Source organism: Convolutriloba macropyga, chromosome 2 (genome assembly GCF_964194025.1).
Source record: "Convolutriloba macropyga chromosome 2, txConMacr16.3, whole genome shotgun sequence".
Taxonomy (NCBI): Eukaryota; Metazoa; Xenacoelomorpha; order Acoela; family Convolutidae; genus Convolutriloba; species Convolutriloba macropyga.
Window position 1 is genome coordinate 13,213,192 of NC_134469.1, and position 24,611 is coordinate 13,237,802.

The 24,611-nt window shown below is 36.3% G+C and overlaps 2 protein-coding genes across 2 annotated transcripts in view; one reads left to right on the plus strand and one right to left on the minus strand.

Moving 5' to 3' along the window:
• Positions 1 to 6,880: 6,880 nt before the first annotated feature.
• The window catches only part of LOC142356726 (S-formylglutathione hydrolase-like), a 341,513-nt gene continuing 323,782 nt past the window's right edge, over positions 6,881 to 24,611 (plus strand). The window contains exon 1 of the mRNA XM_075408538.1: positions 6,881 to 6,891. The gene's annotated coding sequence lies outside the window, so the exon portion shown is untranslated. The remainder of the gene's footprint in view (positions 6,892 to 24,611) is intronic.
• On the minus strand, positions 6,918 to 16,839 carry LOC142356690 (uncharacterized). The gene is made up of 3 exons (XM_075408517.1): positions 12,724 to 16,839; positions 8,028 to 8,368; positions 6,918 to 7,381 (listed from the first exon to the last, which is right to left on the minus strand). The coding sequence occupies exons 1-3, from the start codon at positions 16,781 to 16,783 to the stop codon at positions 7,106 to 7,108; spliced, it is 4,677 nt and encodes a 1,558-aa protein (XP_075264632.1). The 5' UTR covers positions 16,784 to 16,839; the 3' UTR covers positions 6,918 to 7,105.

Sequence of the window (24,611 nt, forward strand, 5' to 3'; positions counted from 1 at the left end):
TAAAAAAGTGGTTAAAAAATTCTCTATTTTTCTGTCATTTTTCTTCAGAAAAAAATGTTTTATACCAACAAATTTGTAATCAATTTATATTCTCGATATTCTTTGAGTAACGAGCTTCTATGCAAATTGCACTTAAAGCAGTAAAACAAAACAAAAGGCCAAAATACATTAAATTTCGTCGAAAAATCAGCAAAACTGATCAAAAACCTCCAAATTTGCATAAAACTCCAATTAACTACTTGAAACCTTCAATTCCTTTCAAAACGAGCCCAAATCCAATACAATATCATAACCAGACCTCATAAACAAGAAAAATTGCAAAAAACTGCTTTTAAAAGCCGCACGTGAACAAAAAAATTTCGCTCGCTCAGAGAAAAAATTTTCACACATCAATTTCTCGCTCTCTCAAAAACAGCGGTATGAACAAAAAACCACTCTCTTTTCGCTCCGCTCTTCACTTTTGTTCAGCAACCAAATCACTCCAAATTTTTTCACGCGTTTCATTTCCCGCTTAAAAATTCACTCCAATAAAATTGATTAAAAAAAAAGGACTTCTCCAATACTCCTCTTCGAGTCGTAAAAATCCAAACAAAATTCTCTACAAAAAGATAACATGCAGCTTCCCATCCCTAACTCACAGAAATCAATTAGTTATATATTTGGCTGAATCAATCGCCCACCTAGTACTTGCAGAGAAACGAACAACAAACTAAAAAAACACTAAGAAAAACTCTTTAACAAATTAGAGTTTTGTATAATTTGTTTAAATGAAAACTGCCCTGCTAAGCCTTCAAGTGCAAATTCATAGAATCAACACCTACAAAAATGCTCCTTATTGAGAAAAAGTTAAAAACAAAAAAACATTAAATTGGAAGAAATAGGCAAAAAACTTAGAAAAAAGACAAAAAGTGGCCAAAATTTGTTCTGATTTACTCGATTTTCTTAACAAAAACAACTCAAAACTATTATCAATCAAAAAGAGAGACATCCAAAAGAGCTACAACAACTGAATTCCACTAGAAAACTCCCCAAATGCTATCAAAGGTTGAGGAAGAATAGAGACGACATTTAAAACCAAATTGAACAAAAAAAACGAGAAAAAGTAAGGTGTTTTTAAATTTTACAAGAAAAAATAAAGCCAAATAAAGTTACTTCGAGTAAATAGAGCAAAGAATTGCTCAAGAAATAATGGGCAAGTCATAACAAGCTAAAAAAATTGTCTACGATTGAAAAAAAAAACGAAAAAAAGCAAAAAATTAAAAAAGTGGTTAAAAAATTCTCTATTTTTCTGTCATTTTTCTTCAGAAAAAATGTTTTATACCAACAAAATTGTAATCAATTTATATCCTCGATATTTTTTGAGTAACGAGCTTCTATGCAAATTGCACTTAAAGCAGTAAAACAAAACAAAAGACCAAAAAACATTAAATTTCGTCGAAAAATCAGCAAAACTGATCAAAAACCTCCAAATTTGCATAAAACTCCAATTAACTACTTGAAACCTTCAATTCCTTTCAGAACGAGCCCAAATCCAATACAATATCATAACCAGACCTCATAAACAAGAAAAATTGCAAAAAACTGCTTTTAAAAGCCGCACGTGAACAAAAAAATTTCGCTCGCTCAGAGAAAATTTTTTCACACATCAATTTCTCGCTCTCTCAAAAACAGCGGTATGAACAAAAAACCACTCTCTTTTCGCTCCGCTCTTCACTTTTGTTCAGCAACCAAATCACTCCAAATTTTTTCACGCGTTTTATTTCCCGCTTAAAAATTCACTCCAATAAAATTGATTAAAAAAAAAAGGACTTCTCCAATACTCCTCTTCGAGTCGTAAAAAGACAGCGCCCCAATACAATTCAAATTCCTTGAATTGTAAAATACGAGCGCAATAATAGCCGGCTGAGAAGATGAGGGCGGCTATTAACAAGATAACATAATCGTCAGCTTACCATATATATTACAACCAAAAATAGACACAGTGGGCGAGTAAATGCAATAGGCAAGAGATATCAGTGTAAAAGGAAATTATGAAACTAAAAATCAAATTGATTAAAACCAGATGAATTGCATTCAAACAAAAGGCGAGAGGGGTGGTAGTAGTTTGATAAGATGTCATTAGAGCATTCTTTAGACCGGAATTAAGATTTAGAAGAAAAGGAGATTTCGATGAAAGTTCAGTGGCCAACTTCAGAATAAGAGAAATTTAATTGAACTCGCGCGAAAATCGTGGAAAAGTCACTCAGTCAAACGTGGAAAAGTCACTCACACATTCGAGCGAGCAAAAAAATATTCAAGAACAAAATGATCTGGGGAAATTTTGCATAAGATGCACACAACAATGATCATTTCAAAATTTGTTCGAGAGAAATTATTTAAGATGTGATCTCGTTTGACATCTCTGATTGTAATATCTATGAGACCCTATCAAGAAATAAGGCTTTCTCTCAGAAGGAAGCATGAACAAAAAAACAGGACAAGTCCTGACACAATTAAAAGAAGTTTTATTAACTAAACAAAAAAACTAGACCCAGAACGGACTACGAATGAATTGGGAAAACCGTTCAGAAAAAAGCAGCTCGACAAAATAAAAAAGCGATAAATTTTATGTCAAAATGCCGAATGTGACAAAAACAACTAGCGAGAAAGCTAAATTTTGTTCAAACACCATTTTCTCAGTCTACTTTAAAATTGGAGTAAAAAGTTGCTGCTACAGAAGCATTGATAGATTGTCTGGTGTATTTAAATTGGGTTCAACAAATAACAATCAAACGGTGGAATAAATATAAACAACGATACATATCGAATAAGGAGAAAAGTCAAGCGAAAAAAAATAGTTAAAAAACAAAACATAGAAATTCAGTTTAATTTTTCAATAATATTCTCAAAAAATGCAGTCTCAATAACTTTTCTCAAACCTTTAATTGATTCCACTTGGAGACCATAACTGTTAACAACTCTAACTAAACAGTAAAACTAGAACCAATTATTGTGAAAGGCAGAAAAAACGGAAGAATGAGGCAAAAAACTTCAAAATCAGAATTTTTTTTTAAAAATTCCACTATTTAAGTCTCTTAAAACAAAATTAAACGGATATTGCCTTAATCAAAAGGCCACAAAAACAAAACCCAGAAGCTAATTTCAGCCAAAAACGTAATCCCAGACGCTGAAAGCATGAAAAAGAGGACAAAAAACGGTAAAGCGTCTGAAACGACGAAATCACGAAAATAGATCAAGATTGCATATAAATAAAAATAAGATTGAGATGGTAAAAAAATACTCGCAAATATATGGTAGCTTGTTAATATGGTTTAGAAAAACCACTTGATCCGAAAAAAGTATAGTAAAAACTAAAAAAGTGCTACGAAAAAGCCGCACATGATCAAGATATTTCGCTCGTTAAGCAAAAATTTTTCACACCTACTTTTGTCGCCCTCTCAAAAACGCGATACGAACAGAAATCACTCTCTCTACTCTTCAATTCGTTCAGCCGGTTCAGATAAACATTTAGTTTTCACGCGCGTCACAAACTTTTACTACTGTTTTAAATACACTTCAAAAAATTTAAATCCCTTTTCATTCCTAAAAAGACAATTGAATTGTCAAAATTGGTTTCTCGCTCTTCTCCCCTTTTTTCTCGATTTATTTTCAGCAGATGAAACTATACCCATGTTTTCACGTTCGACATTGACTTTCACGTCATGTTTCACTGACACCTCACCGATTCAAATTAGAAAGTTATTAAATTACCATAATCATCATCACTGACACCTCACCTCAACTTAAAACCGATAGAAAACCAGCAATTACCTTAGATTCGCTAAAAGGTCCAGCGTAAAATTGCATTAAAATGATACGCGCAATTAAACAAATGCTTCCATCACCGTTCGAAACCAATTAATGACCAACTACGTACATAATAGTTCGCAGATGGAAAGCACTTTCAGACTTTTTTAAGAATGTTTCAAATCAGAAGTCAAAAGGTTAAAGTGACAAAATAGCAGCCAAAGACATGCGACTACACTAATTGCTAAAATTTCGATTTGGAGAAATCAAACATGTATTTTAGTGTGATTCTGATCTTTTTCGTTTCATTTTTTTTCTCTGCCGCCCCAGGTATTGCCACAAAAAAAATTATGTGCAAATACAGAGAGAATCATCACATTAACCAATATTATTACGCGTGGTCTTGGCGTGTGGATACAAACGGAAACTATTCGAAAACCAGCAAATACATGTGCTTTATTAGCACTGTCATTTTCAACGTACCAAGACACAATTTATAACTGGGGGCGTAGAGCATGAGCCCTTAATTAAGAAGTTGTAAAGACAGAAACATTAAAAACTAATTAGCGATTTCACTATATAACTCAGGCTTCGGGACTTTAAAAGGACGGATTGGATTGGAAATGCTGACCCTCCCAAGAAGCGAAAATGCAGACCCTTCCTCAGATTGAGGCTCCCAAAGCTTTTCCGTCACAATATGTTAAGATACTTCTATTATTAGTAGTTGAAAATAGTTCACTTTCAAATGTCCGTAGGTTCACTACAACATTTGACCTCTATAGTAAAGGGCTGTAAACTTCTCTCGCAAACAATGTGGTTTGAGGTCAAACCAGGACCGAAAAAGGTTATTGGCCAACAGCTCGCTTTCGATGTTACTTCGAATTTGGGTTCTCAATTAAATTGCATGATTTAACCTCAAAGTCAGTCAAATAAATCTCATAGGCAAAAAGATTTGAGTTTTGTATCCTTTTTTAAATCTAAGATAGATTAAGATTTCGATATATCTAGAGCATAAAATTGGTAGAGTCAATTCTAACAAATGACTGTTTCCTTTTCGCGGTCTCTTAAAACAAAATTAAACGGATATTGCCTTAATCAAAAGGCCACAAAAACAAAACGCAGAAGCTAATTTCAGCCAAAAACGTAATCCCAGACGCTGAAAGCATGAAAAAGGGGACAAAAAACGGTAATGCGTCTGAAACGACGAAATCACGAAAATAGATCAAGATTGCATATAAATAAAAATAAGATTGAGATGGTAAAAAAATACTCGCAAATATATGGTAGCTTGTTAATATGGTTTAGAAAAACCACTTGACCCAAAAAAAGTATAGTAAAAACTAAAAAAGTGCTACGAAAAAGCCGCACATGATCAAGATATTTCGCTCGTTTAGCAAAAATTTTTCACACCTACTTTTGTCGCTCTCTCAAAAACGCGATACGAACAGAAATCACTCTCTCTACTCTTCAATTCGTTCAGCCGGTTGAGATAAACATTTAGTTTTCACGCGCGTCATAAACTTTTACAACTGTTTTAAATACACTTCAAAAAATTTAAATCCCTTTTCATTCCTAAAAAGACAATTGAATTGTCAAAATTGGTTTCTCGCTCTTCTCCCCTTTTTTCTCGATTTATTTTCAGCAGATTAAACTATACCCATGTTTTCACGTTCGACATTGACTTTCACGTCATGTTTCACTGACACCTCACCGATTCAAATTAGAAAGTTATTATAATTACCATAATCATCATCACTGACACCTCACCTCAACTTAAAACCGATAGAAAACCAGCAATTACCTTTGATTCCCTAAAAGGTCCAGCGTAAAATTGCATTAAAATGGTACCCGCAATTAAACAAATGCTTCCATCACCGTTCGAAACCAATTAATGACCAACTACGTACATAATAGTTCGCAGATGGAAAGCACTTTCAGACTTTTTTAAGAATATTTCAAATCAGAAGTCAAAAGGTTAAAGTGACAAAATAGCATCCAAAGACATGCGACTACACTAATTGCTAAAATTTCGATTTGGAGAAATCAAACATGTATTTTAGTGTGATTCTGATCTTTTCCGTTTCATTTTTTTTCTTTGCCGCTCCAGGTATTGCCACAAAAAAATTTATGTGCAAATACAGAGAGAATCATTACATTAACCAATATTATTACGCGTGGGCTTGGCGTGTGGATGCAAACGGAAACTATTCGAAAACCAGCAAATACATGTGCTTTATTAGCACTGTCATTTTCAACGTACCAAGACACAATTTATAACTGGGGGCGTAGAGCATGAGCCCTTAATTAAGAAGTTGTAAAGACAGAAACATTAAAGACTAATTAACGATTTCACTATATAACTCAGGCTTCGGGACTTTAAAAGGACGGATTGGATTGGAAATGCTGACCCTCCCAAGAAGCGAAAATGCTGACCCTTCCTCAGATTGAGGCTCCCAAAGCTTTTCCGTCACAATATGTTAAGATACTTCTATTATTAGTAGTTGAAAATAGTTCACTTTCAAATGTCCGTAGGTTCACTACCACATTTGACCTCTATAGTAAAGGGCTGTAAACTTCTCTCGCAAACAATGTGGTTTGAGGTCAAACCAGGACCGAAAAAGGTTATTGGCCAACAGCTCGCTTTCGATGTTACTTCGAATTTGGGTTCTCAATTAAATTGCATGATTTAACCTCAAAGTCAGTCAAATAAATCTCATAGGCAAAAAGATTTGAGTTTTGTATCCTTTTTTAAATCTAAGATAGATTAAGATTTCGATATATCTAGAGCATAAAATTGGTAGAGTCAATTCTAACAAATGAACTGTTTCCTTTTCGCGGTGGTCATATACAATTAGATCAGCCGCTTTAACAATCCTATAAGAGATCTTCTCAAACAAGTTGAACTATAGCAACAGGGGAGGCAATTCTTGAATACAATTTAAGCTAGCAATTTTTTGAACAATCAGAACTGACCAACACTAGCCTTAAGTGCAAATCTTGAAAATGCAATATAAAAATGAATATGTTTAGAAGGGGAGTCAACTCTCTACTAGGTACTTTGGAGGAGGAAACTGTCGAAAAGATTCCCTATGTTACTTATTAAATGTAAAACCGTGTCAACAACTACCCTTCAAGAAGGTCAAAATCTGCCGATATAGTCACAAGATCATTTTCAGTTAAGCACCAGCGGGAGAAGGAAACAGGTAACAAATATTGCTTTCAACTAAAGCAGAGGAAAAGGCAGGAATAATTTAGTTTCAGCATTGAGATGGATGTTATTAAGCTGAGCATTTGATGATTTTTGACAGAATCGGGGCTACTAAAATCTGTTAATCATTCGAAGTCCACGTGGCAATATCTGTGCAGCTGTTGGATGTCTAACTTGTTGCTGTTGCGCTATTCTCATTTGAACAATTGGGTTTTGTTGACTAAGTAACAGGTCGGGTCTAATAGCTGGCACTCTGGCAGGAAAGGTAGAGTTGAGACTTCGCGGAAGCAATGCTGGTGTGCTCATTAATTGCTGTTGTGGAACAGTTGAGAACTGATTTCTCTGTTGCATTTGCTGAAGCTGACTCGGTATTTGGTAACTTTGGCTCTGAAAACAATTTTAAGCTGATATTCGTTTCAAATTTATTCAACTTGAGTTCTTAAAAATTTGTTTTTGTATCCAATACTTCTCAAAAATCACCAGTGCCAATTCTGGTTGAATAATTTAGATTTACAAATCGAAAACTACAAAACATATTTTCGCATAGATAACTACTATAAATACAGGCTAATTTTTTGTATATTTTCAGTTCAAAATTTAATTTAAAATTCAACTTATTGAATTCTTTGACCCGTGCTATCGACTAAGACAATTTTACACAAAAAAAGTTTGGATAAGTTAGCAGGTCGCAGAAACTAAATACATGATCAATGCACGATTAATTTATGCGCTTGATCAATGCAGAAATTATTGATCAACTAGATAACTCAACTCCCCAGAAAACATTTGAACTTTTTATTGGCCGTGTCAGAATTCGACTAACCAAAAGACCAAGCCATATTGCTTTTAGAGGAGCCCAACAATTGTCCAATATAAGCTGTTACATTATTCCAGTGGTATTCTTGCAAATAATATGGTACAAAATAAGAAAATTTTGACAGAATTCTGTAAGCTTAGTACCTAACATCAAATCTCGAAGTATTTCCTGAGCTTATTGAAGGTCGCAAAAAATTTTTTGCAAAACTGTACTAACTGAAGAAATTTGCACATTCCCAGTCGGTTGCCTGTTTACATTCATGGATCCGGACATTTGTGAGGGAGCTACCGTTCCGGGCAAAAGTCCAAACTCGTTGTGAGGAATTACACTCCGCAGTTGATTAGCTGATGCAACCGAAGGCGTAGCAAGCAACGGGCGATTAAGGCTTGTCGGCCGAGGAAAGGGTGGGACATTCATTTGTTCCGGCACAAGTCCAGACACAGGCATCCGTTGCATCATAGGTTGCGTATTGCGTTGGGTAACCATGCCGGGCGTGAAATCGAGGTGTTCCGTTGATGCCTCTAACAGTCTGTTGCGCATCAGCTTATCTGCCTCGTCTGGAAAAGTTAAAGCTCAATAGAAAAACCTAAACCGACTAACGTCGGATCAATTTCTCACGACCGACAGGCGGGGCAATTTAAACTATGGGAGGCGTAGCTTAGGAATGTTTTAAGGGTGCAAAAAAGATCCCACTGGCGGTAAAACCTGACCTCCAGAATGGTTCGCCATCTTAACCACTCAGCTACAATGGCTTTGAGGGTAATTGCAATCACTCAAAAATGATGAACTCAAGCTTGAAAAAGTTACTCAAAAAGTCACTCAAAAATAATGTGACTTTCTTTTAAAAAAAACAAAAAAGTAAAAACAAAAACAAGAGTTAAACTGTTCTGGACTAGCATTCAAACCCATTTGGACCACACACAATTTTCAAAACATACCCGGCAGATTGCCGGAAAATAGCCGCCGTTGATTCCAATAAGCATGATTGGGATTGAAAGAATAGAAGATATTGAAAAAAAAAGATTTTTGTACAAAAACATTTTTTAAGTCCGATTTATTTTGATGGCATTTCGTAGTTGAACACATAACGTTCTTCTGTTTCTTAGAGAGAGGCTACAGGGGCTACTATCAATACCAATAAGCATTAGAGATGGTAACTAAGACTTACTGGAACGACGTTCAAATAGCGGGCATCTAAAATTGGGCTTTATGGGTTTATCCCGTTTCTACTTCTGACTTCAATTTTTTATACTGACTCTGTTCATTTTGAATTGCTTTGCTGAGCAACTGATGTTCAAAATCCCTTTTAGCAGAATGAGAGAAGAGAGAAACTAGCCTAGAGAAGTCAAAAAGATATCACGCAAAATGTTGAAAAAGCGGCAAAATGAGGTAAAGCGAAACATTTTTTTATTCGACGAAGTAAAAAAAATAGGAGCGCTATAATAGCCCGCTGAGAAGATGAGGGCGGCTATTAAACAGGACAAAACGTACCCCAAACAGTGCATCGCAACTACCAAAAATGAACAAAAAGTTCATAAAAACATTTTTCATACTAATTTCTCGCGTGCTGTGAGAAAATATTCAAAATACTTATTGTCCTTTCATTTTTTCTCAGCATGTTGACCAAAAGGCTTCCTTTTTACGTGCGGCTTTATTGTTTAAATCAAATACAACAGTATTTTTAATTTTAAAAGACAACAACACCAACACTTCGAGTCGTACAAGTTCACTCGCTGAGAGCAAAAAATTGAGATAACTGACAAAGATCCGTTACAAATTTGAAATTTGACACCCCTAGAAACGCCCTCCGAACTCCGAAAAACACTTCAAAAAACATCCCCAATAAGAAAGTTTAAAAAGCAGTAAAAGCAAGTCGAAAAAATGAAAAAATCTGTTCTCACAGTGCTTGAGAAGAATCTTCAAGCTTTATGCCACAACTCTGCTCGTTTTTCCGCTCAATTTACTGCTTCAATGAAATCGGAATGTACCAAGGCTAATAATAGCTGCATTTTCCTATAGTAACTATCAAACAAATTAACACAAACTTCTAGAAATAGTTTTTGAAGAGCCAAAAAAGATTTTTTGTGGTCACATTTTTCAAAGTAATGGGTGAGCAAACACCCGGACTAAAAACTATATTTATAATTACATCAAGAAGTTAACAGGACCAAATATAAGAACATACCCATACCCGGCAGACTGCCGGAAAAAGGCCGCCATTGATTCCCATAATAGCGATTGGGATTGAAGGAACAAAAAAAAACAATGGAAAAAATGATTTTTGTTCATCAGTAAGACAAACTCCTGTTTATTAATGAGAGTATACAGGCGCTAGTATGAATGCCAAAAAGCAATGATGTTAGAGATGTTAACTAACACTTCTGAAAACAAAGTAGCGGGCATCTATAATTGGGCTTCATAGCCAGAGTTTCGTTCTTCGCTCATTTCAAGAGAAGTCAAAAAGATTTCAAGCAAAATGAAAAAGCGGCAAAAGGAGGTAGAGCAAAAAAATTATTCGAAGAACTAAAAAAACATAGCAGGACAAGTCCTGACGAACAACTCAAAGAATTTTCATTGACTAAACGAAAAACTAGAGCTAGAACGGACTAATAATGGATTGGAAAAACAGTTTAGAAAAAATCCAATCCAAAAATCGAAGAAACCAGTAGCGAGAAAGCGAATTTTTGATCAAACACCGTTTTCTTACTCTACTTTAAAATTAAAGCAAAAAATTCCACGCCGCAAAGCCACTCGCTTTTTCGCTCCACTTCCTGTTTCGGCGTGACCAAAATCACTAATCCAATTGGACCTCAAAAATCATAAAAATGTGTGAACAGATCTTTAAGACAGCGCCCCAATACAATTCAAATTCTTTGAAATGTAATATGAATGCTTTAACAGCCTGCTGAGAAGATGAGGGCGGCTATTAATAAATAAATATGAGAGGATAGAGCTGCCAAATATATTGAAAAACCTCGGATTTGAATAAACTATGCTCTCATTAAATATTTTCGTAAGTTTTCTGTCCTCTGAGTAGCAATAATTTGTCAACTTGATCAAAACTTGCTAAGAGGAAACTTACATAAAAACGTAAAAGATAATACCAATAAAATGGCATTCCTTACAAATATATTCGCGTCGCACCTTGCACAGAGCACCAGTAATCTCGGGCAGTCAAGATTTATGTTCAAATATAAATGTAAAACACAAAAGGTACAACAGTAAAGGACTCAAACAAGAAGGCAGTCAAACTTCATAAATTGCAGCTAACCTCAAATGAACCCGCAGTTGTTGCTTGATTGAACACTGCTGCATTTGATATTTCAGTAAGTTTCTTGCATTCATTATGCGGACCTTAAATAAGCTATGCTCGAATAGTTATTATTATTATTATTTATTTTTGATATAGGTTTAGGCATCAAAAGTGCTTTCAGCTTTCAAAATTGCAGTTTAAACAAATAAGCTTTCTTTTTCTTGTACTCAAGATCATGAGGTATTAGTTGCATTTCGAAAATCAACATACTCTATTCATAAGGAACTGGAAAATAGAATGATTTTCGTTCAAGTGGTTTTACCAGAGCAACCTTTATATTGTATAAACCTAGGTATCTCATCATTTCGAAAAACTAATGCACAAAGACACGCGAAGATGTTCTATGAAAGGTAAACCTACCAATGCCCAAATAAAAAAAAATTAATTGAAGAGGACTGCTTAACAGTTAACCAATGGAGCTGCTTAATGTAGTTTGAGCAAGGTGTACCAGGAGATATTTGACATGCTGAGTTCATTATATGTTGTACTTTCTGTTTTAGATCAAGTTCCTGTAATCTTGGAACCAGAGAATCAACACCCAAAAACTCGATCAACAAGTTTTCCTCAACTGTATCTCTGACGGAGTAAATTTTCGCAGGAAATAAAAACAACTACTACCCACAGAACGTAACGTATTTGTTTTGTATAAGAAAAACTCACATCTAAGTTGAAGCCCAGTAAATTATCGTTATTTGAAAACCTGGGGTGGCTGGGAAGTTCAATATCGCAACATACATAACTCTTTCTATTAATCAACAAGTTTTTATTTTCATTGGACTTCAGTCGAAGCAACACTGAAGCACTTTAGCAGAGTCAAGAAAAACGCAAGCCAAGGAAAAACGCACTTTTTCGGGTTAAATTTGAGGAGTAACTCATTCGGCAATTTAACTTAATGGTTGTTTCTGTCAAGAACTTCTCGAAGGCACTTTGGTATTAATTGAACAGACTACTATTTACAATGTGACGCCCCGTCTGCACAAAAGCCGCTCGTTCCAATAAATTCGGCAGATAACTTAGGTTCGAGCTAGGTCGATGGTTTGAAAAATAATCACAATCAGAATCTTCTTTCTTGAAGTGAGGCTTAACAGTGAAAATTTTAAAGAACTTGTTTTTCTGTTACTTTTAAAACCGGACGTAGTTTACCCTTAGTCTTAAAAAAAATTAGAACAAACCGACTAACGGCCAATGAATTTTTCTCGAACAACGCAAGGGGCATTTAAATTAGAGGGGTTGTAGCTTAGAAAATATTTATGGGTGCAAAAAACTGACCGTAGAAGAAATCTCACCCGAAACTTCACGAATGACAGTCTTATACCTTAAACAATAAGCTATACCGTCTTTGCTACTTCTTCTTCGCTCACTATACTTCCTCTATTTTAACAAAAGACTTAATTTCAGAATGAGAGCAATCGAGATCACTTAAAAAATAAGAAGTCACGCGTGAAACTCAATTGAGATTGCAGCATTTTCTAGAAGAAAAGCTCAAAAACTGTCAAGCAAAAATTTTTCATAAAAAACAAGTTTATAAAAATCGCTTCAACTTTCATTCCAAGTTAATTAACAGTTGAACTGTTGCCATCATTGTAAACCTTGACAAACCTGGATCATTATCCACCATTTCCACCGTCAGGCCATCCTCGATCGAGGCCCGTTTCGCATCCAGTGCCTCCTTGCAGCTCTGGTACACAATGAAAGCAACATGTTCCCTCACTCTCACCTTCTCAACTGAGCCATAACCACGAAAATGCTCTAGCAGTTCAGCTTCGCTAGTGTTCAGTTTCAAATTCTTCACCACAATGGTACTCGATCCTTCGGGTTTCTTATCATGAAGGACGTCGTTGGGAATAGCCCAATCTACACAATAATCTTTGTAACCGTTCCACGCTTCGATAGCCTTGGGCTGGATACGAATCAAGTCTCGACATTTTTTGGCACTTTGGAACGACTCAAATGTCAAAATACAAAAGCCGGAATTTCCTTGAACCTTTTCGTTTTTCTTATACACCATATCGCAATCTACTATCCCATAATGCGATGAAGAAAACGCTGATAAAATTTCGCGCTCTGTCTTATTAGTTGGTAAATTGCAAACGAACAGCTGATTAAATCCAACTTCTCGTTTAACTATCATTTTGTGTCTCGGTTTAATAAACCGTCCATGGAGTAACCTCAGAGCTCGTTCAGTTTCGATTTTAGTACACATCGTTACAAAGCAGAATCCCTTGTTCAGACCTGTATTTGGATCCAACAAAACTCTCAGTTCATAAATATTCCCAGCTTCGAAGAAAACAGGTATGAGGTCGTCTTCAAAAACGTCGCATGGAAGTTTACCAACAAAGAGTTTACAATCTGGACCCGGTTTTCCCAGATGATAGTCATTAGGGGGTCCGAAGCACCGGTTACATGGATCTGAATCGTCATAGTTATAATTAGTTATTTGGACTAAATATGATAGTTTCTCATAATTGGGTTCCATTTTAGTGGGGGTATATTGACCTTCCTGATGCGGAACATAATTGGAAGGGCCAGCTCCACATACTAGGATCTGATTTAACGTTGCCACTTCGTTGTTGAATACGCTAGCATCGTTATTGCCGGAGCCATTTTGTGCTTGTTTCCCTCCGCGCTTTGCAGTAAGCTCTGGTTTAGATCGCAGCTTGATAGGAATCGGTGGCTTGTAAGGGACTTGACTTTGAGTTACTTGGGGCAACGCTGGTTTTTGAACAACTGGAAGTTGACTGGCAAGAGGTTTCAACTCTGGTTTTTGCGGCTTAGGTTCTTCTTTTTCCTTTTTCATTTCTAATTTCACATTGACCGCTGACCTCTCGAACCTATCGTCTGCGTAGTCAAAATCGGCCGATCCTTCCTGTCTCGGTTCGGCGTTGGAGATGTAAGATGATATGTCAATTTTGGTTATTTTTTCTTGTGTCATTTTGATTACACTTGGTGTAGAAAATGATGCGTCCACTGAGCTCCTGTCTAGCGAAAAATCTTCACAGCTGCTGGCTGCCCTGATACTGTTCGACGTATACGTTTGCTCCTCAACATGGCGCGGTTTCATCAGTTGAGATTCAGACGGGTTGTCTTGATTCAAACTTTCAATGTCAGCAACTTCGACAGCCTTAATTTCTTCTTCGGCTTTGCGCGCTTCATTCAAATTTTCTGCCTTGCGCATTTCTTCAGCCTCATTGGCTTCCTTCTGCTTTTGATACTTCTCAAGGGCTATCTGCTCAGCCGATTGGGGCTTTTTGACAGCTGCGTCTTTGAGAAGGGCCTTTCCTTTCATTGCAGCTAATCGAACTTTTCCTTTGAAGAACAAAGTCCGACTTCTGATCTTAGACAAGTCGCTTTCTCTGAACTGCTGAATGACAAACAATCCCAGTTCTTCACCTATTTCCGAGAGACTTTTAATTACGTCATCAGCTATGTTTTCCGAGAGAAGGCCGTCAGCGTAGAGCTGGTCAAGTTCAAGGACAACATCTTCTGATATGTTAGCTTTTAAAAACTCTTGTGCCTGAGGGCAGAAATATTTCACATCGCTATCATCAAGATTTTCTTCAGTACTGCAATTTTCATCATTAGTTTCAACTTGTTCACAAACAGTTTCATCTACTTGTTCGAAATTAGGAGTAGAAACCGGAGAGTTTCCGTCCACTTTTTCTATACCCTCAGAAGCACCTTGTAAAATAGCACCAGCCCCATTTGATTTTAAGGACGAATTGTTGGAATTCACTTGTTTTTGCTCCAGGTCAAATTCCATATCGACAACTTTATCTGAGCCTCCATCACAGTGCTCTGTAACACTTTTGTCGACAGAATTGTTCGATAGCAGCACATTGCTTTCCGTGTTTTCTGATCTCGTTGTTTCACTTGGACTAAAATCAGACGCTTGAATAGACTTCAATATATGTGACACACCAAATGATGCAGTATGATTAGTTTCGGGAACAAATTCAACTGTAGGTTTATTAGCACATCCCTGATAAACGCTCGATTCATTCTCAGACTCCTCAGAGCTCGAAGCCTCTACGTCGTCTTTCGATTCTTTCTGGATAGCTTTTTCAGGAAATTTTGCCTTACGAGGCCCAATCACATCTTTCTGACAATGAACCAGGAACTTTGAAAGCGCTAAATTCTTCTTTATCTCTATTTTTGGCTGAGACTTCACAGATATGGGCAATAATTTTCGTTCACACTTAGTATCAGCCGGAACTGAGCTCAAAACGGCCGAGTTGTCAGCATTGACTTCGATTTTCAAGCTCCTCAAAGGCACATCAGGAAGCACAGGTGTGAAATCTTTCTTCTCCAGTAAAGTCTTTAATCTCTCCCGCAATGCAGTTTGGGAACTCTCTTCACCCAAAACTTCAGGTTCCTGTTTGATAAATATTTTCTCGATATCATGCTTCTCGTCCTCAATGGAGGACGTTTCCGTACAGGTTGCATTAGACTTCTCATTTTCAGGCATCTCAAAAGCTATTTCATCGTCAGCTGATCTCGCGAGTTCCGTGTTATCGGCGCTGCCTTCATCTTCAGTTTTAATAACAATTTCAGCCTCATTCTTGACTGATTTAGTAACTTCCGATTCACCCGTTGGAACCCGTACATCTTCTGAAACATCCAGCTTTATTGTTGTAGATTTGAACTTAGACTCGTTATCTGACGATCTTTCTTTTCTGCGCCTTTTCTTTGTCCTGGGAAACTCGCGAGCTTGTATCTTTTTCTTCGATTTTTCCTCGGCCTGTGATATTTCTGAAGAGCTGTCCCTTCTACTCGATTTTCTTTTCCGCTTCTTACTAGGCGAACGAGATCTGGAGTGCCTTTTAGTCCCATAACGTTTAGAGTTGTGCTCTAGTTTTCGATAATCTTGATTCGAAGAAGCTGAATTTTTAGCCAGTCGTCGTGAAGATTCCCGATTGTTTTCAATTCTACGTTGCAGGCTTGTTTCGCGCCTAATTTCAGACTTGCCACCTCTTCCAAAAAAATAGTCACCAGATGTCTTGGATTTATCGACAATATCATCACCGCTCAACTCTTCTAAGCTCAAGCTTCGAGAATGTGACCGGTTTCGCTTGCGTTTAGACTTCTTGCTGTCTGAACGATCTTTATTCTTCTTTTTACTATGTTTTGAATGTTCACTCATTACACTGTTAGAAGATTTCGGAAAGTATCTATCGACAAAAGAGGTTCTTGATACTCTTGTATACGTAGTTTTGCTATATTTTCCTTTCCCTGTATCAAACATACCGTTACTATTTCTCTCTTCTTCGCTAGAAGAACAATTTTTAACAAACTTTTTCATTTTCTGAAGCTTTTCAAAATCAGATTTGTGCTTGTCCACATCATTGTTTTCGCAATCAGAAAAGAAATCCGAAGCCGAGTTGAAAAATTCGCTTTCAGTTGATATAGAGGACACGTCAGAGGCCTCAATTATTTTCTGCTTTTCCTTTTTCTTTTTCAGTTTCTTGGCTTGTTTCTCTATTTTGCGCGATAACTTATGATTCGACGAGTGCACTTTTTTTAAAACTCTATTTTCCTGTCGACTCTTTCCATCTTCATTCTTCTGTGCTGTCTTTGCAGTTTCGAAAATTTTTTCAACAATCTGTGGCTCGGGTTTCTGCCGTTTCTTTTTCTTTTGCTTTGGGGACTTCGGCTTTTTCATAATCAAAAAATGAACATTTGAAAATCTTAAACAGCAAATGCCCTTTCCCAAACAAGAAGTAATTTTAAGTTAAAGGGTCCTGAATTAATTGCACGGTCTCAATTTCTCTGATAGAATGAGAATCTTTTTGCGTACCTTTCAATTACATTTTGAGGAGTAGCTTTCTGCTAATTAATTTAACTTGGTAAAGTTGCCAATTAGAAAGCAATTAAGGTCACTCAGAACTCAAAAATTTAAGGACATGGCTAGAGCAATTCCTTAACTTTGTTCGTGGTCGCAATGATGTAGCAAATTAACACGTACTTGACACAAAGGTACGAGTTCAGGAGCCACACAAATTCTAGTAAAAATATTCACATTTCAGTAAATTTAAATCCGATATTCAATTTAAGTTATTCAAGTTTTTAATTCTTTGAGATATTCCATATCATATCAGCTCAGCTTAGAGCTTAAGATATACCGTGTTTAAAAAATTTTGGGTTTTAGGCACGATTAATCGATTCTGTAGACTCTCGTTAAAAAAGGTGAATGCTCCATATCGAAAGCAAAAAAAATTTTACTTTTTAAATCAGATATAATCGTTAGCACAAATATGCTCAGAAAGCAAGTTAAGCCGAAACAAATGTAAAACGGAAAGAGAGAAGATTGGAGATGATGGGTTACGGGGAAAAGTTACAAACCAGCAATCAACTTAAATGAGATAACTATCAAGTCAAAAACAAAAATATATGAAGATCAAACAAAGGAGCATCATAGTCAACATAAAAGCCTCCCTTCTTCGACAACAGACCCTATGGAAGTCTCACCCAGCTGCGGTAGTCGGAGCAAAAGGGAAGCGCGGGGCAGAGTACGGAGTACCGGAAAGCTGATTTTCGTTCGGATAAACGTGATGTTGGCGAAAGAGTCATCGTTCCTAAGGTTCAGTTTGATGGCAATTTGCTCTATCACCCGGGTCGCTGAAGGTCCTGCGCATAAAGTGCAAGAAAAATTAACAGACTGAAAGTACCGTTCCCAACACTTATCATTTGAGGCTCGTATATCAAATTTTTGATGTTTTCATGGTAACTAGTGGCGTCTTCAATTTTTTTCGGGCAGCTTTTGGGCAAAAGGGTTGAAAACTTTTAGATCAAAAAACGTTTTTGTGAACATCTTGCCCCAGAGGCCATTGGCTTCAATATCCAATAGTGCGCCATCTTCAGTGCTGGTAGTTTCATTTGCGAGGGACTCGAATTTGCGGAGATTCGGCTGAATTTCAACAGTTAAGCCGAAAGAAAAAAAATGTATTTATTTGGGATAAACCGATTTCAAATTCGATTGTGATAGCGTCATATGAATCATCTCGAGTTTTGATTTAACACAGCAAATCACTAACCAGCTCTCGATAAATTCAAAATATCTCAGTACCTCTAAAGCAGAGTCAAATAATGTTTCCAATATCAACATTTTCTTAAAAATTCTTAATTGAGACGATTTTTTGAAAAAGGGAATGACAAAAACTTATTTCATACTTTTGCTAATCCGTGCAACCTTGCAATACCTCAATGGAACCTCAAGACTGAAAAACCTCCAAGGAAATTGCTTCATTTTTAAACTGTTCGGCTTGTAGAATATTAATTAGAGCAAAAATCTTTTTGTCGCCATATCTCTTATTATAGAGCTATTTTTTACATGTATTATGTAACGTTTTGGGAAAAAGAATGAGTAATGTGAACCAAATGGTCAATTTTCGTCGGTTGTGGCAGTGCCTCGTAATTTGCCAGAAAAATCATTCATTTTTAGCAGCAAAAAAACGTGAGGTTATTTTTAAATTAAAACGATCCGTTGCTTCCCTATCTTTTGATGCCCAAAAGAAAACGTCTTGTGTCATGAATCTTGATTTGCTTGAAAACTGGTACAGCATTCTTGAAGACTGCTGAAGCTGAACTCCAAAAAAATAGTGCCAAATTCCAGGAAAATTTTGTCGCGAAGAGTAATATAGAAACCTTACAGAACGAACCCATTTTTTGTACTCTGCACAAGATTTTGATTTATCTTGCAGTAACAAGCTCGTTGTAGTAACAAATTTTTCTTCTGAGATTCGGAATTTAAAAACAAACTGATCAGAGCTACTTCTTATATGCTCTGCTTCTTTGCAATTAGGCCACGTTGTGCCTACCTTTGTTACTATCGATTGTTAGTTGGGTTTCATCTTTGATAATCACAAAGATCTGCGATCATGCTTTTCTTGCGCTTGCATGACATTGAATATTTCTTGTTGTGGAGAATTCACAGTCACAGCTGTGGTGACACTGTCCCTGTTGTCATGGTTAAAACAATGTCCAGTTGCCTCTGCAGCTGTTACAATCACAAAAATTTGACACATACAGCTATTATATTACGAAAATCTTTCACTGACAAATTTCCACAATACGTGCAAAATGCGATTCTTTAAATCAATTTTCTTGATTGTCTGCATTTTCCCAGCCGATTGATAAGTCTACATGTCCGATGAACAAAATCGTTTTCCGCTTTCTCTGTTATTCTTTTTGGCATCCTGAAGGTCGCTGGTAGTCGCCCTTGGTCTTCGTGGCGATCAGGCAGTACAAAATCGCACTCTTTGCTTTCGGCTAACTTTATAAGCATCAAATGTTTAGTTGAAGAATCATGGGAAGTGGTAGAATATTCAATAGATGCAACTGGTTTACGTAGCCAGTTTCTGTTTCCTGTAGCCCATTTCACCACTTCTTGAAATCTTCACCGAGCATAATTTCACGTTGACAACGCCACGCACGGAAAAATACAGGACAGGAAGTAAGAGTAATTTGTAAAGACCCAGTTTTAAAATTTGGCTGCACATATCTCAGACGGAAACATTAAGTAATTCCTACCTCTATTAGCTGCTCTTAAATAACCTTCATTTAGAGTGACACGCATTCACTGCACCTTATCTCTTTGAATTGAAGTAACCAAAAGTCAACTTCAAAGTGAGGAACCCATTTTTGAGAGTGAGGTTAAGTCACATGTGACCAAAAACTTAATCCCGCCGCGAATGATAAAAAGAACTCGCTTCACTATAAGTGAGAAATAACGTCACGCATGCAATTCAGTTAAAATTGCATGAACCGGGGGAACAAAGCAGATTTGAAGCGGATTTGACGTCATATGGTCGTAACAAAACGACGAAATAAAAAACCCCAAGAGAAGGTCAATAATAACTCCAGCTATCGCTGTGCTGCTATTAAAAATACAAACTTATATAAAAATAGTATCTGAAAATGGCATGAAAATAATCCTCTAAATCCCAACGCAACTGTACTTCTCTTTATGCAACACGAACTTTGAACAGAAGCACTTCAACCAACATCGTTCTCATTTATTCGCAGACAAAAAGTATATGCCAGTCATAGTCGCCTCGAATGAATTTTGTCAAGCTTTGCCAATTAAAGAAGCTTGCGTCACAAATTTTTTGTTGATGTGTAGCTCAAAAGGAATAATTTTCCTCTTACCGGCCACGAAAATTCTGATCTCCGTTTCAGCCCCCAGTACGTTATCAACCCCCCCCCCCCCCCGTTACAGATGACGCTTCATTATATAGCTATTCATTATGTAAAAATATGGCAAGTGCGTCCTGCAAATAGACTACTGGCAAAATTAAACGCACAAAAAGCAGTTTTACATGGTAAATTGCCTGTTTTCATCAACGTAAATTTGGTCGTTCATAATTTTGGGTAAACTGACAAGCTTACTTACAGAAAATATTCCAGATAGAAATTGGCTAGTTTTCCATAAGCACCTGCATTTTGAATCCCACATAAAATCTGTTCAACTTGCTCATGCCTCCTTAATTTTAAGCAAGTTTCTGCATTATGAATTCAAAAAAAAATCACGTGGGACGCAAAATACAGGTGCTTATGAAAAACTGGCTCACATCTATCTGGATTTTTTCAATAAGAAAGCCTGTCAGTTTACCCAAAAATAGATCGATTAAACTTCTGATGATTATACGTCGCTTGGCCAAACAAATAAAATTCAAAGGAACGACCAAAATTATGTTGACTAAAATTGAGTTCAAAAACAGGCAACTTACCATGTGCTTTCTCTGTTTCACTTTCGAAGATGTCTTCATATGTGCGTCAATTGGGAAATGCCTATTGGCACTCGGGTGATCCATTATACTATCTTCCTCCCTTTCGTTTACCTTTGTCAGTGTGTAATATGTACCCACTAATCTTGGGTGGGGGGGCACAGACAAAATTAAAAAAAAAACTTTTCGGAATGCACGAAACGGTGACCATTACACCGCGATTAAATGTAGAAAAGTATTTTAAGATATCTCTTCTGGGTTTAGCACCCAATTGTCCAGGATTACAAGTTTCTGTCTAAATGCCTTTCTGTTAAAGAAAGAAATAGAATGGCTCGGAGATCAGTTTAACCGATCTGGTACTTCTCCCCTCGAAAATAAAACTGCTGCTATTTTATCACTCAATGTAGAAGAAACTAATTTGTCAAATTAAAATTACTTCCGATATTTAAAACGAACGTTTTCGAACTTTACGTTCATTGCCAGGTTAAAACTGCTTCACAAACTGTTATAGGATAAAATGAATATGTATTTACATTTGTCCGAGACCACAATTAAAGCAATTCTAGGAACTATTTTAAAAAATGCATTCGAAAATATTTCCTATATACAATATGTAGCCTATTTACAATTCATATTTACATCTGGTATCAATTTCCTTAAAAACATTCTTATTCCGGATTTTTCGATCCTGGCCATGTTTTTGTATTTCCAGTGTAATTCCAAATTTGCCCTAACCATAAGAATCCATCTTGTGGAGGTTTTGCAAATTTCGTTTGTCATGCACAAAATGTTTTTTGCCCAATGTATTCTTTTCAAGTCAAAATTATGATTTGAACTAATATATTTGCGTCAGTTCCCGCCCAGTGCCGGCATCAGCTTGATGATGTATATAGCTTCGACTAACATTAGCTTCTCTACTGTCCGACTGGCATCCAGAATTTTCCATTCAGTCATCCGTGGCGCCGCAACATTTGGCTCTTTCCCATAATAGCACTCCCATGGATTTATAGCCCCCCATAATGGTATAATTACCATGATTGGGGGGCTATAAGTTATCTGATCACTAACATTCAACAAGATGTTGTCCCACCTGTGAATACTTCTTTTGATGTTCTAGTATCCTTGTGGTAACAAGCCGGCTTGTTTGTCCCAAATAGAAGAATCCGCATCCATTACAATTTATCTCATATACCACGTGGGATTTCAGGTCTCTATCGAACGATGATTCCAGGGTGGGGAGGCATGATCTAATTTTTCGCGTTAGAAAAACCACTTGCAAGTAGCATAGTTTCTTCAATTTGGTGGAAAAACTTTGAGTAAGGTTGCCTCTGTATTTTAAAAAAATAGTTGGTTTATCATGAGATTTAGTCTTGCTTTTTGATGCTCTTTTGGTGTTGTTTTCAATTGGTCTTTACCACCTCCTATTATCTTTTCTAAAGTCTTGCAACGTTTTGTATGGAACGTAACCAATGAGAACTTTGTTGTCCTGCGTAGAGGCGTAGGTAAAATAACAAATTGTTCTTAAACATTAGGTTAAAGCTACAGATTCTAGATTTTATATTAACCGAAGACTATAATAGTATATGTTTTCGTAACCCATTGGAGTGATTGGGATAATTTTTCGAGGTGGATTGCCTGCTTTTGTCAATAATTGCTCACAGAGTTTGTTTTGATTCAACTTGAGGGTTTTGTGTCTTATACTCCAAAGCCCTATAGTTAAATTGTTTGTGAAATTGCACAAGTATTCAGCGCACATTAGGCATTTTTTGTTTAATAAAAAAAATCTTAACACTTTTAGTCCTTAAGAATGTGCTTCAAAGGAAAAAAAATTCATTACAAACAATTTGAAAAAAGTTTAGAAAACAAACCAATTAGCCTGCCGAACTCTCTGGCTGCATCGACTCGTACTTGCCACAAAATTCAACATGATCCTAAATCTATTTCTTTTTGAGCGCTATCGATATCTTTTTGTTCAGTCAATTAAATTTCAAAGTTAAATTCCCTCTCCTATTGAAGCTTCTAAAGCAACACCAACTGCAAAACAGCCATGACCTGAATCATCAGTGCTTTCAAAATCACCTACAGTAAAAAGGAAAACAATTCAAAAAGTTCATTTCTGAATCGAATTACGGTGATTTATGATTCGAAACGGTAGGATTATGACTCGACAGACCGTGTCATTGTTCCGAAATACCAGATTTATGAATAGAAAGACCGGGTCATTGTTCCGAAATACCAGATTTATGATTCGACTTTCCGGGTCATTAACTTCTTCCGGGACCGTGTATTTAACGAACCGGAATCCCCCCAGACGACGTTTTGTCGAGTCATATTTCTAACACCTCGCCCCGGGAAGACATTTGATGCAAAAGTGAACGCAAATTTAAACAGAAAAATGTTGTGAACAGAAGAGAACTCTATTTTCGTCAGTACATATTTAAAAAAAATTGTTAAAAAGATTATATCTTTCATTCAAAGAACTCACATTTTTAACCTCAAAACAGTATGTTTTGCAAAAAACAGCAAAAAACGAAACGGACTATTCTCAAATTTCAATATTTTTTCCAAATTAATTGTTGTGGAAAAATAAATGAAGGTTGCCTTCTACAATACAGAGGCAACCTCACTCAAAACTTCGCAAGCAAATTGAAGAAACTATGCGAATTGCAAGTAGTTTTTACAACGCGAAAATTAAGATCGTGCCTCCCCACCCTGAAATCATCCTTTGATAGAGATCTGAAATCCCACGTGGTATATGAAATTAAATGTAATGGATGCGGATCCATCTATGTTGGGCAAACAAGCCGGCATGTTACCACAAGGATAACAGAACATCAAAAGAAGGATTCACAGGTGGGTCAACATCTAGTTGAATGTCGTGACGCCACGAATGACATTGAATGGAGAATTCTGGACGCCTGTCGGTCAGTAGAAAAACTAATGATCATCGAAGCTATATATATCAGCAAGCTGAAGCCGGCACTAAACACACGCGACGAATATAGGGGGAGGGAACTCACGCTAAAATATTAGTTCAAATCATAATTTTGACTAAATGAGAACGCATAGGGCAAAAAACATTTTGTGCATGACAAAACGAAATTTGCAAAACCTCCACAAGAGGGATACTTATGGTTAGGGCAAATTCGGAATAACCCTAAAAATACAAGAACATGGACAAAATCGAAAAATCCGGAATAGGAATGTTTTTAAGTAAATTGATAACAGATGTAAATATGTGTTGTAAATAGGCTAAATATTGTATATAAGGAAAAAATTTTCGATTGAATTTTTTAGAATGTTTCCTAGAATTGTTTTAATTGTCATCTCAGACAAATGTAAATACATATTCATTTTATCTTTTAACAATTTGTAAAACAGTTTTAACCTGACGATGAACGTAAAGTTCGAAAACGTTTGTTTTAAGTATTGGAAGTAATTTTAATTTGACAAATTGGTTTCTTTTACATTAAATGAACTTCATTTCCTACTAAAACACAAAGTAACGGCAAAATAGAATCAGTAAAAATCTCAAAATGTTCAGTAATTGGAAGTTAGGTTTTTCAAATTTGGTTAAAAACAAACAGAGGAAAATATAAACAAATCATGTGAATACTAACAATGTACGGCAATTTAAAACATAGCTAGCAGATTGTCAGAAAATAGCCGCAATAGATTCCTAGATCGGCAGTCTAAAAAAAACATAACCGACTAACGACGTGCGAATTGCTCTCAAACGACCGGCGAGCGGTTGGCTTGGTCAGT

What these genes read in the sequence shown, in the direction of transcription:
- LOC142356690 (XM_075408517.1), bottom strand. Translation starts at nt 16,783, where the DNA reads ATGAAAAAGCCGAAGTCCCCAAAGCAAAAGAAAAAGAAACGGCAGAAA. An exon ending in AATGGTGGATAATGATCCAG is followed by an intron (nt 8,369 to 12,723) that starts GTTTGTCAAGGT and finishes TAACTTTTCCAG; the next exon opens with ACGAGGCAGATAAGCTGATG. An exon ending in GGAATGTGCAAATTTCTTCA is followed by an intron (nt 7,382 to 8,027) that starts GTTAGTACAGTT and finishes AATTGTTTTCAG; the next exon opens with AGCCAAAGTTACCAAATACC.